Genomic DNA, 12,834 nt, shown 5'->3' with positions numbered 1-12,834 from the left:
TAAATTTGTCTGCCACAAATTTTTTAAGAGATTGTGGAGAGTTTTTTTTTAAAAAACTCATTTTTATTTTTATGATATTTTATTGATTTTAGTAATCTTATTAATTTGGTAGAGATTTAGAGTGATTTAAATTAAATAAATATAACTATAATGGTAAAATACAAAATATATTTCAAAAATATTAATATATTTGAGGGAGCATATGATCTGAATTAATCTATGGGAAACTTGCAAAATTGGACTTTTAACTTGAGTCAATTGCAATTTTAGACACATTTTTTTCTTTCTCCAACATTTGCCACTTTCTCCCTATTAAATCCTTGGTCATTCATTGTATTCACGAAAATGCCATTATTTCTGATTTATTTGAATTTCTTGCGAAAATATTTATTACATCCATATCCTCATCTTCTTCTTTTATTTACGGTTGTGCCACCACCATCAATTTTCCAACAACCATGAACAACCAAATTTGAAGCTCTTAAAGCTTCAACAACCTGAATTTGTAAGCTTAAATAACACCCAATGGTATGAGAACTTCATTTTCTTCCATCTCCTCTCCATTTTAATCCAAGAAAATTTGCAAGTGCATTTATCTTGTTATATGTCATGATTCTTGGATAGTGATTAAATTGGTGTTGGGTTTCTTCCATGGTGACTAAAGACGACGTTTTTGGTGCTTGTCATTGCGAAACAACCACCGATAAGGTTATTTTCCGGTAGATTTCATGATTTTCCTTGATTTTTTTGCGAAAGTAGACTTCATTTGTTAGTCTAACCGTCATAATATCATGTAAAGTCTACTCTGTGGTCAATTTTGCAATTAAAATTTTATCGAGTTTCGAGCCCGTAGACTGCAATTTCAGTCTCCTTAATTTTAATTGAAAACAAAAAAATATGGTTCAGACTGCATTATAATCTTTCCGTCAGATACTTCATTTGCAGTCTACTAAGGTGTATTTTTGCAGTTGACCAAATTCTTAACTTTTTAGTTATGACTGCCGGACGAAGTCTTCTTACGATAATAAACGAGTAGACTTCTATAGTGACTATTTTTGGCATTGACCAAAATATTTAAGCATTGACCGTAATAATATTATATTAAAATAATTAGTTGAATGCAAAAGAAGTCTACTTATTAAAAAAATCAAATGTTGGTCAACCACAAAAATGACCACGGCAGACTGCAAACAAAATCATCATTATTGTAGATTTCGTACAAAGTCTACTTAACGAAAGTCAAACTTGGTCAATTGCAAAACTAACCACGACGAAGTTTACTTTTTCTTGTTGACGGATAGTTGAAGTCTACATAGTAGACAGAAGTCTATTGTAAAGTCAATAGGTTGGTCAATTGCAAAAATAACCAGAATCGACTATAACTGAAGTTAACCAGTTGAACTTTCCATTGAAGTCTACCAAGTTTTATCTATTTAATTGCAAAACTAACCAAAAAATTAACAAAGGAAGACTACAAAAGAAGTCAACCGGTTATGGTAGACTTCGTTTGCAGTCTGCTTTGTTAAATTGTAATTGCAAAAATATACCGCAAGAAATAGACTTCATTTGAAGTTATCCTCGTATAGTCTTTTTAAAGAATCAATAGCACAAAACCTTAAAGCTTGAACAAAGAATCCTTCCTTTGTTAATGTTTAGAAAATCTTCTCAAAACTAAACACAAGCTCTGTTTTTCCTTATGATCATACATCCTTCTTATGATCTATATTTATAGGGTTCTAGTCTTCCTTTTCTAAAACCTACTAACTTCCTTTTTAGTTTAGTATTACAACTTTCCTTTTCTAAGTAGATTCCTAATTCCTTTAAGGAAATCTATTCTATAACATTCTAGAAGCTTAACCAACATTTACCCCCTTAAGCTTCAAGTTGTTCTTCATGAGATCTTGAACTCCGATCATCTCTCTCATTTCAGAAAACTTGTTCTTCGCCAAGGCTTTGGTAAGAATGTTTGCACGCTGCTCTTCTCCAGGTACATGCTCCACTTCAAGTAGTCCATTCTCCACACACTCACGAATGAAATGGAAACTTTTGTGAATGTGTTTACTCCTTTTGTGAAAAACTGGGTTCTTCGTAAGTTCTATGGCCGACTCATTGTCAATGCGGATCATAGTCTTCTCATACTTTTTCCCGGTGATCTCACTTAGCAAATCTTGAATCCATATAGCTTGCTTTGCTGCTTCCGTTGCTGCAATGAACTCTGCTTCACATGAAGACAAAACAACTATCTCCTGTTTTTGTGAACACCAAGTTATAGGAGCTCCTCCAAGATAAAACACATGACCTGTGGTGCTTCTTCCGTCATCAGGATCCGTGTTGTGACTACTATCACTATAGCCTATAATGTGTGGTGCTCCTCTCTTGTATGAGACTCCATAGCTCACTGTTCCTCTCAATTACCTTAGGATCTGTTTCAGTACAATGCCATGTGATTTTCTTGGATTATGCATGTACCTGCTCAAAATCCCTACTGAGAAAGCAAGATCCGGTCGAGTATGTAACAAATATCTCAAGCATCCAATCCTTCTTCGATACTTGGTTGCGTCAATCTCTGGTTCATCAAGTCCTTTTGACAATTTCAATCCGAACTCCATTGGTATTAGCGTCGAGTTACAAGAGTCTAAACCAGCTTCCTTAAGGATTCGACGAGCATAGGCTTCTTGCTTGATTTCTATTCCGTTGATTCCTTGACTAACTTCAATACCAAGATAGTAAGTAAGCTTACCAAGGTCACTCATCTCGAACTTAGTAGACATTCCAGCCTTAAACTCCATGATGATCTCTAGTGTACTTCCTGTGACAAAAAGATCATCAACATACACGGCCACGATCAAAATCTTAGTTCCTTCTTCCTTGCGATACACAGAACTTTCTTTCTGGCACTTGTTAAACTTCATGCTCTTAAGAATTTGATTGAGTTTTGTGTTCCATGCGCGAGGAGCTTGACGTAGTCCATAAAGAGCTTTCTCGAGTTTGAAAACCTTGTGTTCTTCTCCCTTCTTTTCAAACCCTTCAGGTTGTGAAACATAAACATCCTCTGTTAGTTCACCATGTAAGAAAGCGGTCTTAACGTCGAGATGATGGATTTCCCATCCATGTGAAGCTGCTAAACCAATCAACATTCTAATTGTTTCGAGTCTTGCAACCGGTGCAAAAACCTCATCAAAGTCAATCCCTTCTCTTTGTGCATATCCTTTAGCAACAAGTCTAGCTTTGAACTTGTTGATTGTTCCATCAGCATTCCTTTTGATCTTAAAAACCCACTTAAGACCAATTACTTTAACACCAAATGGTTTCTCACCTAGATCCCATGTATTGTTTTTGTTAATCGAGTCGATCTCTTCTTGACAAGCCTTTGTCCATTCGACTGATTCTTTTGCTTCATGATAACTTATAGGTTCATCATTTAGCGACAGGAGGAGCATTTCACATTCTAGATCAGCTAGAAGAACGTAGTCAGCAAGATAACTAGGAGGGTTGTGTTGTCGACTGGATCTTCTAACCGGAACTGGCTCTGTTTCGACATTTTCATGATCCTGCACTTCCTCTTCTTCTGCAGTTTCTTGATCTTCTGTGGGTTGAGAACTGTTGTCAGTGAATGGTCCTTGTCCACCATCTATAGTTTCTCCCCATGTCATTCGAAACATCCCTGGTTGATCTCCTTCGTTGTCTGCTCCCTTCCAAGTCCAAGATTCCTTCTCATTAAACACCACATCACGACTAACCACCACTCTTCTCGTTGTTGGGTTGTAAAGTCGATATGCCTTATTTCCTGGTTCTATGCCGAGATGGACAAGTGTTTGTGATCGATCATCAAGCTTCTTTAGATGCTCAGCTTCTACCTTTGCATAAGCAATGAAACCAAAGATCCTAAGATGCTCGATACTCGGCTTTCTTTCTCTAAGGCATTCATATGGAGTTTGATTCTTTAGAGCTCAAGTAGGAACTCTATTGATCAAGTATGTTGAATGTCTTACAGCTTCTCCCCACAAATAATTTGGAACATTCATTGCCTTAAGAATGCTCCGAGTCATCTCCATCAATGTCCGGTTTCTCCTCTCAACTATTCCATTTTGTTGAGGTGTGTAGGGTGCTGTAAGATGCCTTTTGATTCCATTTGTATTACAAAAATTTTGGAAGTCTCTTGATGTAAACTCTCCACCTCTGTCTGTGCGTAGAGTTACAATCTTCTTGTCACATTCCCTCTCGACAAGTACTTTAAACGATTGGAACTTCTCAAAGGCAACACTCGTGAAGTGTTTTTTTTATAGGACTTTTTCTTCTTTTACAGGTTTTGACTTTCTAAGTGGGATCAGAATGCTATTTTTATAGGTTTGTTAAAAACATTGGGTCACTTAGTGGGTTTTACTTTTCGTTTCTTAATGGGCTTTACTCTTGTGTTTTACTTGGCCTCGTTCATTTCGACTCTTGGGGTTTTTTGGATTCGTTACTTATTAAGCAAGCAATTGTAAAGACTATCCTCATTGATAGTGTTTCTTAGTTGTTTCTTAAGGTATTTATAATAATAAAAAGGAGATAAGAAACTTTGTTAAGAGAAAAGGAAAATTTTGTTGATTATTGGTAGAACCAATTTTAACTTCTGCCTCTTCTAATATATATATATACACACCAAATTCAAGTTTATTCAAAAACTATATATTAAAAATATTAATTTTATTATTAGGGTAAAGAACGTTTGATTTCACGAAAATACATAAAAGTTTAACCACAGCAATTCTAAAAGTTTGCGAAAGCCAGGTATAATAGTGGTTAACCAAAATATGTATTATATAATTGTGAAATATTTAAATATTTATAAAAAGGTACAAAAACACCAAAAATATTTCTATGAATTTTTACATGATTTATAATTACTAAATAATTATTCAAATATTAAACAATCAAAAAATTTAGTGAAACAAATATATTCTTTACGTTTCAAAATATATGATGTTTTAAGCAAAACATGCAGATTAAGAAAACTTTACTTTTAACAAGTTCAACCAATCAGAAACAATACTGCATAATATAAAATATTAAACTAATCTAAAAGTTGCATTGAAATTTGAAAAAATCATATATTATAAAATACTCCCTCCGTTTCACAAAGAGTGTCATTTGAGAGATTTTTTTTTGTTTCACAAAGAGTGTCATTTTACATTTCCAATGAGTGTTTTATTGCTAAATTTTCTTTTTTACCCCTAAACCCAAAGCTATTTTCATTCAATTTAGATCATTAACTACTTATTAAATAGGGGTAAACATGTATAATTCTAACTTTTCTTAATTTGTGTGAAATTTGTGAGAATGACACTCTTTGTGAAACGGAGGAAGTAACAAACTTCTCTAAAACATCTTATATTTTGAAACGGATGGAGTATTATTCATATTAGAATATAAAATAAGAGAATGATTATTTTTTTTTTAAATAAGATCTGCATGCTTTTGTGTAGGTCGAAAAGATGTATATTAATTTTTCCTTTTGGTCGATTTTTTTGGTTGGTCGTAAATGTGTACAAATGCAATGCCTAATATATACCACATGAGACTAACAAGATTCTTGTAACAGAATCTCAGAGATGACGTTGAGCTGAAGAGAGAGAGACATTGAGCTGAAGAGAGAGTTTGGAAAATATCTTTGTATTCTCACTAATGAACTTCATGTACAAGCTGTATACTATATACAACATCTAAGACTATAGTTTAAGTTAATAATGACTTAACCTATACTTTAAAACCATATAACCCAAGTATCAAATACACTTATACTCATGATAAAAACATGTTAAACTTCTTTCAACATAGATATATACTCATACACAATCTAATTGTACACGCTAGTGTTTGTTATATGCTTTCAATTGATATCTTTATAAAATAACATATGTTTTTTTAGCTTTTTGCCATAGTGTAAGAAATAAATCATTTTTCGAGGAGAAAAAAAAAATCTGATTAAATAATTTGTGTCCATTTCCATACTGCATTCAATATAGTTGAACGACTATATCATTTCAGTGATATTCAGTAGCCACGATCTTAACGTCTTCAAATGTCATGTTCTTTTAGCCGAGACCAAATAGAATCGAAACGAAACTAATACGAACGCTCCCGAAATATATGGTGATAAAAGGTATTATAGGTTGTGGTTTAATTTTTTTTTACTGTAAACGTTAATACTTTTCCAAACTCATTCTATTTACTAAAATTAGCAAATAGTATGTGGTCATCAGTTTAGTATACTTTATCCTTCTTCGTAACTCTTCGATATGCATGTTTTAAGGACAATGTTTCTTTTTCTTTTTCCAAAAATAAAAATAAAAGCTCACTATACATATAATAGCAGTCTGATGATTATACAATACAATAATAAAACATTCCATCCAAAAAGAGAAAAAGAAAGAGTGGAATAAAGGAAGAAAGGTAAGAAAAATGGCCAAGATTGAAAGTATGCTTCTTCGCTTGATCACTTTTGCGATGATCTTCACGTTGACGATACTAACAGGTCATAAACATAAATATGAGTCTCAGATATGTTTCGATTATTTGTTTACCCTTTTAATATATATATATATATATATATATATATATATATATAGTCATTCTTAAATGCAAGAAAGAAAAGAAAAAGAAAAAAAATCCAAACCCAAATTTCTTTTGAATGAAAATGACAGAGTATGTTCTATATTCAAACCTAAACAAAACTAGAATATTTATTTCAGTAATCCATATCATATTTTTAATATTTTCTAACTTGTTGACTTAACACGATTTCAGGAATATCAAAACTAGAGGCTAAAAATCAAAAAGATTGTCGCACAGTTAATATTCCTAATAAGCAATTCTGTAAAGATATAAACATAACATCCGTTGACCCAAAAAAAAACTCCAAATTATGTGAAGTAGTGTGTACCTCTGTGGCAACATATAAATTCGGAAGCTGTGTAAGAGACGCACGCAACGCCAGGTTATTTACTTGTCAATGCCGCGATTGCAAATGAGCTACACTGCAAAGCCTTTGCATTACAAAATTATTACTAGTGATTATTGAATAAATGATGAGTGTTAGTATACGCGATCAAACAAAAGATGACCCTGTTGGAAGTGCATGTTATGTTTATGCAATATATTTGTTTATGTTTGTTGTTGTTTTGTTCCAATGGCAGCTTTGGCTTTGTATGAGCCATTTGCTTCAAGTAGTCGATAGTTGCACAAATGTTTTTTTTTCTTTTTTTGAATAATTGATGAAGTTATCATATTTATTTGGGAAATTACCCAGAATAGTACATAAATGTTGCTATATTACTACTATATCAATTATCAACACATCCATATTCCATCTTTACTAAAACAACACTTAAAAAAGTTTTGCAAATGACCTTTACTAACCTCGATTTGTTTGTTATATTTACAAGAGATGCCATTTACAATTAATTTTGAGAGAGAAAAAAAACTATAATCTAAATGTCAAATAGACAAATACCCACCACGAGGCGAGGCACATACTGAAACGTTCCATCAATAAATCGCCGCATCGAATACGTTGGTCTTATTGTCACATACCCAAACCAGTTTCGATGTTGTCTCTTCCCAACAAGATAAAGAAAAAACTTTTTTTTTTACCTTGCTTAAAGTTAAGATTTTTAATGCTCTTTTTGAGTACTGGTTTTGCAGAAACTGGTTTTCTTAATACTTTTCCTGTTTACACACAAATCTCTTCTTCAAGTGCCTTTAAACATTAAACTACAAGTTTGATCACTTTCCGGACATCAAACTTGTTTCAAAGGAGATGGTAGAGAGTTTAAAAAGAAACTGTTTTTTGAGCATTTTTGCTGTGTAAATTTGTCTACGTTGATGAAAAAAAAAAATTGTGTGCGTCAAATTTTTAAAGAGATTGTAGAGAGTTTAAAAAAAAAAAACTCATTTTCATTTTTATGATATTTTGTTGATTTTAGTAATCTTATTGATTTGGTAAAGAGATTTAGAGTGATTTAAATTAAATAAATATAACTACAATGGTAAAATACAAAATATATTTCAAAAATGTTAATATATATGTGGGAGCATATGATCTGAATATTAATCTATCGATAACATGAGAATCCATGCGGAAAATTCGATTTCAAAGGTGAAGTGAACTTAGTGCAGTGACATGAGGTAAGTCCATTTGTAGAAGACACCATCACATCCGGGATTGAGTTCCGGCTCCTACGAATGTAGGAATTTGGCTAATGGGCTGGCCAATTGTGTTCCAATGGTTGACAAAAAAAAAAAATCGATTTCAAAGGAGAAGTAAGATATGCAATATTTGGCCAAGCTAATCGGGTGTCGAAGGCTGAAAAAGTGTGGATAGAAATCTAAGTAAAATTAGCTGAATGGTTTTCCATTTAAATATTTGTGTTACGTAAATAAAACCACACACAGTATTTATTGATTAATCAAAGGAGATTAATTAAAGCTTGTAAGAGTTTTTTTTTCTTCTTCTATTTCTTGTTGATGCTGAGGATTTTGTCCCGAAGAAGCCTTCTCATGATTTTACCAGAGAGAGATTTGGGAATAGAATCCACAAAATGGACAGCTCGGACCTTCTTGTAATGAGCCACATTTGCTGCAACAAAGTTGAGAATGTCTTCTTCCTTCTCTGTAGCTTTCGGATTTATCACCACGCAAGCCGCCGGGATCTCCCCGGCTTCCTCGTCCGGTAACCTTTTCATTTCATAATTGATTAATTCATGTATTTTTTTTTTCTAATTTTAAAAAAATATATTAATTAGTTTCAAGAAATCAGTAGGGCTATATACACTCACGGCACGACGGCAACGTCTTCAACGGATGGGTGAGTGAGTAGTATGGCTTCAAGCTCGGCCGGAGCAACCTACCCGAATAATAACACCAAAACTTTGAAAAACCAATATGAACCAAATAAATTTGGCAAATAACATTCTCCAAAACGAATGAATATCAAAACTTACCTGAAAACCTTTGTATTTAATAAGTTCTTTGATACGATCAACGATGAAGATATCTCCATCATCATCAATGTAACCTATATCTCCTGTGTGAAGCCAACCTTGTTCATCAATTGTCTTCTCAGTTTCTTCCTTGTTCATAAAGTAACCTTGCATTACACATTGGCTCCTCACACAGAGCTCACCGGAAGTGTTCTTCGGGAGTGACCGGCCGGTTTCAGGATCTATGAACTTCACCTCGAGATTTGGAAGTATGAAGCCGACCGAGTTTCGTTTTGCGATCCCTTGTCCTTTAGCTGGATCTCCGTGAGTTAACGTAATGCAACTATGCTCCGTTAATCCATAAGCCTATATAATTAATGTAAAAAAACAACGGTTCAGTTTTCCATATATAGAAGTTAATAACAAACATAGAAGTCTTGTAATAATACTTTTACCTCTTGGACTTGGACGTTAGGAAACTTGGCTTCGAAGGCAGTGAGAAGCTCAGGAGCTAAGGGAGCAGCAGCAGTCATAACAGATTGAAGTTTAAGCTTCGAAAGATCAAACTCATCGACGATCGGATTCTTAACAAGGTTCAATATAATCGGCGGAACAATGGGCGCAAACGAAACCTGATGCGCGATCAAAGCATTCAAGAAAATCCTTAAATCGTACCGACTCATTGCAACAACTTTGCCTTTATTCTTCATCGTAGCACAACATATCCCAACGATACCGTAAATGTGAAAGAAGGGGATCAAACCAAGCGTCACGATCTGACCGATCATTTCAGACCTGACACTGAAGAGAGTGGAGCAAAGATTGGCTATGAGATTGCGATGCGTGAGCATTACTCCTTTTTGCAATCCTGTTGTGCCTGAAGAGAATGGAAGTGCACAGAGATCTGTCTGAAGAATCTCTTCTTTGTCGTTATCTCCGGATCTGTCTCCTGCTTCTAGAAGATCTTTCCAGTTTACTGCTCCTTCGATCTTCTCTTCACCTAACACTATCACCGGTAAACCTAGTGTTTTCACCTGTCCAAAATAAGTACATGATTACGGAAACTATAATAACTCTGAAGAAATTGGAAATTATTATATAGACTAATAAATAACATAATTTAATCTGATCATTAAGAAGAATCTATTTATGTATATATAATTGATTAGAATTAGGTGTCTATTATACTCTTGTGACATGGTTATTAATCAAAATCAAATTTCAAACCAAAAACCAAATCGACGTTATACCACACCAAAATTGAAATTAATCGAAGTTGGTTTGTTGATTTATTTCAATCTGGTTTCTAGTCTATACCATATACCAAACCGAACCAACCCGAAATTCATGTTTAATTTACCTTTTCATAATTAGTAGCATCAGTGATGATTCCTTTGGCACCGGAAGATTCAACTTGCTTCTTGATCTCGGAGACAAGAGCCGTCGGATTAGCGCCGGAGAAGACTCCACCGGCAGACATAATGCCAAGGGCAATAATCCCATACTCAGCGACGTTTGGTAGAACCACAACCATTACTTGACCTTTCCTTAGTCCGAGAGAAGTCAACGCTTTGGCAAGCCTCTTCGTGTCCCTCACTACATCACCGTACGTCACCGCTTTTCCCGTCACCGCCTCTACAAACGCCACATTCTCGGTGTATTCCTCAACTCCTTGGAGCACAAATTCAGGCTTTTTCACATATATAGACATTAGTAATAAGTTATCATAAGTATATACATAAATGGAATCTGACCGAAAAAAAACTTGAAACGAATAAGAATGTACGATTAGTCTTAAGTATGGAATGCACAAAATATAGAAAGTGGATACCAGTGTAAGCTTTTCAGGAATGGGCACAGATGGATACAGACTGCGGAAAATGTATTCATTGTCTCCTTGCTTTGTACCCTCCATTTTTTTAACGTTTCAAATTTTGATTTTATGTCTTACGAAAGAGTGAATATATATATATAGGAGAATGGCTTCTTGTTCATGTCATGTAATGTGTGTGAAAACCAATATTGGTACGTAATATAAGAGAGGATGATATAGGTTTTGACTCTATTGTAGGTAGAGTTTGTTGAGTCATGTAAATGCTGTGAAAATATGTGAAAAAAAATTAATGAGTCACTTCTTATAGTAGATTACGGATTGTAATTCTAGTACCTTCTTTTTATATATGCAGATGAGTAAATATGTAAAATAATATGTAACTTTTATGATCACACACACACAAAAAAAGTTACATATTATTTTATATTTTACTCATCTGCATATATAAAATATTACTTTTAAAAATGAGATAAACGGCGTAATCATAACTTAAATAAATAAATTGTGTCCATTTCAAGAGTCGTAAACTTCTCTCTCTCAAGAACATATAAATATAGTTAGAACTTGCGTAGCAAGAAACAGACATGTGTACAACACGTATCCTTAATTAGAATATTAAGAATCTTTAAGTTTATATTATACAAAGTATATACCTTGAGCTTGGAAGTTTTACAATAACTTCACACAACAGACTTATTCCACTCACTGTCTCAGCATAATTCATGGTATTTTCCCGGAAAGCTACTCTTAAATTCGATTTTTGTTTTCCCTGGAAAGTTACTCTTTTATTGATATAGATAGAGCCCAAATGAAGAAGCTCAACATTATAATCAATGGCATGGAGATGATCTGGAGAACAGTTGTTTCAACATTCATGCTCTTTTTCTTCTTGAGATATTTCAACAATCCTCCAAATCCTCTCCTTATTTTCCTTTTCCTCTGTTTGGTTCTTTTCTTGCTTGTCATAGATCGTAATCGCTCTGTTTACGAAGAAAACGAAGATTTCTGTGTTTTGTACACTTTTGAAGAAGACAGTATGCTTGATGGTGAAATCATAGACAAGAACAGAGACTGTTGTAATCTCACAAGATATTACTATGATGATAGTTTTGGTTATTATGATGGTTATCACCAAGTTGATGATGATGGTTGTATATGGAATGATGATGAGGATTGTAGCCAATGGAATCAAGATGATGGTGATGATGGTATTGAAAACCATGATGATGATCATCATCATTCCCATGGTGGTGATGATGATGATACCTTGACGAGCAGGATCGAAGATTACATTGCAAACGTTTACAATGGATGGAGAGAAGAGAAACGAACAGAGAAACTGTTTGTTTGATTTTTTTCAAAAACTCTGTTTTTTTTCTCTCTCTGTACATACGAAGAAATTATTGTGACGTGTACATAAAATTTGGTGTGCCTTTATTGATCAATCAGTTGTAATTGTATTAACCTGTAACTTTTCATCAATACTAGAAAAGCCACAGCTTCGGAAGCTTTGTTGTGGAGAAGCTTCATTAAGGACTCCACCAAAACGAAGTAACCAATAGAAAAGTAAAATAAAATTCTGATTCACCACAAAGACGTCTATATCCACATGTAATGATTTAAAAAATCTTCAACCTGCAACATAGGGGTTCTTTGATATGCCAACATTTTGTCTGGTTTTAAATCATCTGTCTTAGCACCTTCTGTCCCCTCGTTTGGCTGAGCAGAAGAAAACATGTTATCATTATTAAGACTATTCAAGCCGAAAGTTGAATCACAACTCCTGCAGGGTCCAAGATTTTTTAAGTGTAAGCGATGAGCCCCCAATGCGTTAAAGATTCTAAAGGAGAATATCTTACGTTTTTACCTAAGCAATGTTGTCCACATCCTCAAAGTGTCCTATGTCACCCCAGCCATAGAATAGATCATTGCTTTCTTTGTCTCCATTGTCGAAAAAGTTGAGATTATTTTCAGCATCCGGAATGTTGTTGAGGGAATAAATTATGGCGGAATTGTCACACAACATAGGATCTGCAG

General features: G+C 34.0%; 2 protein-coding genes and 1 long non-coding RNA gene across 3 annotated transcripts; 2 read left to right on the top strand and 1 right to left on the bottom strand.

The window, feature by feature from the left end:
• The first annotated feature begins 6,372 nt into the window (after window positions 1-6,372).
• On the top strand, window positions 6,373-7,353 carry LOC147939388 (uncharacterized). The gene is made up of 2 exons (XR_015565322.1): window positions 6,373-6,517; window positions 6,790-7,353. It is a non-coding gene; the product is annotated as an uncharacterized LOC147939388 (long non-coding RNA).
• Window positions 7,354-8,372: 1,019 nt separating this feature from the next.
• On the bottom strand, window positions 8,373-10,907 carry LOC104714635 (4-coumarate--CoA ligase-like 1). Its single transcript, XM_010432067.3, has 6 exons — window positions 10,795-10,907; window positions 10,324-10,653; window positions 9,419-9,997; window positions 8,985-9,329; window positions 8,820-8,887; window positions 8,373-8,718 (listed from the first exon to the last, which is right to left on the bottom strand). The coding sequence occupies exons 1-6, from the start codon at window positions 10,876-10,878 to the stop codon at window positions 8,496-8,498; spliced, it is 1,629 nt and encodes a 542-aa protein (XP_010430369.1). The 5' UTR covers window positions 10,879-10,907; the 3' UTR covers window positions 8,373-8,495.
• Window positions 10,908-11,561: 654 nt separating this feature from the next.
• LOC104714634 (uncharacterized) lies at window positions 11,562-12,330 on the top strand. The gene has a single exon (XM_010432065.3). It carries the CDS (start codon window positions 11,606-11,608, stop codon window positions 12,146-12,148), a length of 543 nt encoding a protein of 180 aa, XP_010430367.2. The 5' UTR covers window positions 11,562-11,605; the 3' UTR covers window positions 12,149-12,330.
• The last annotated feature ends 504 nt before the right edge of the window (window positions 12,331-12,834 follow it).

This window comes from Camelina sativa, chromosome 9 (assembly GCF_030686135.1).
Source record: "Camelina sativa cultivar CO46 ecotype springtype chromosome 9, ASM3068613v1".
Taxonomy (NCBI): Eukaryota; Viridiplantae; Streptophyta; class Magnoliopsida; order Brassicales; family Brassicaceae; genus Camelina; species Camelina sativa.
Note: the sequence above shows the minus strand (reverse complement) of the source record. Positions and strands in the feature narration are given on the sequence as shown.

Bases quoted from the DNA above. Each gene is read 5' to 3' on its own strand.
- LOC104714635 (XM_010432067.3), bottom strand. From the start codon at position 10,878: ATGGAGGGTACAAAGCAAGGAGACAATGAATACATTTTCCGCAGTCTG. The intron at 10,654-10,794 runs GTATCCACTTTC...TATGTGAAAAAG, and splicing joins TTCCTGAAAAGCTTACACTG to CCTGAATTTGTGCTCCAAGG. The intron at 9,330-9,418 runs GTAAAAGTATTA...TTAATTATATAG, and splicing joins CTAACGTCCAAGTCCAAGAG to GCTTATGGATTAACGGAGCA.
- LOC104714634 (XM_010432065.3), top strand. From the start codon at position 11,606: ATGAAGAAGCTCAACATTATAATCAATGGCATGGAGATGATCTGGAGA.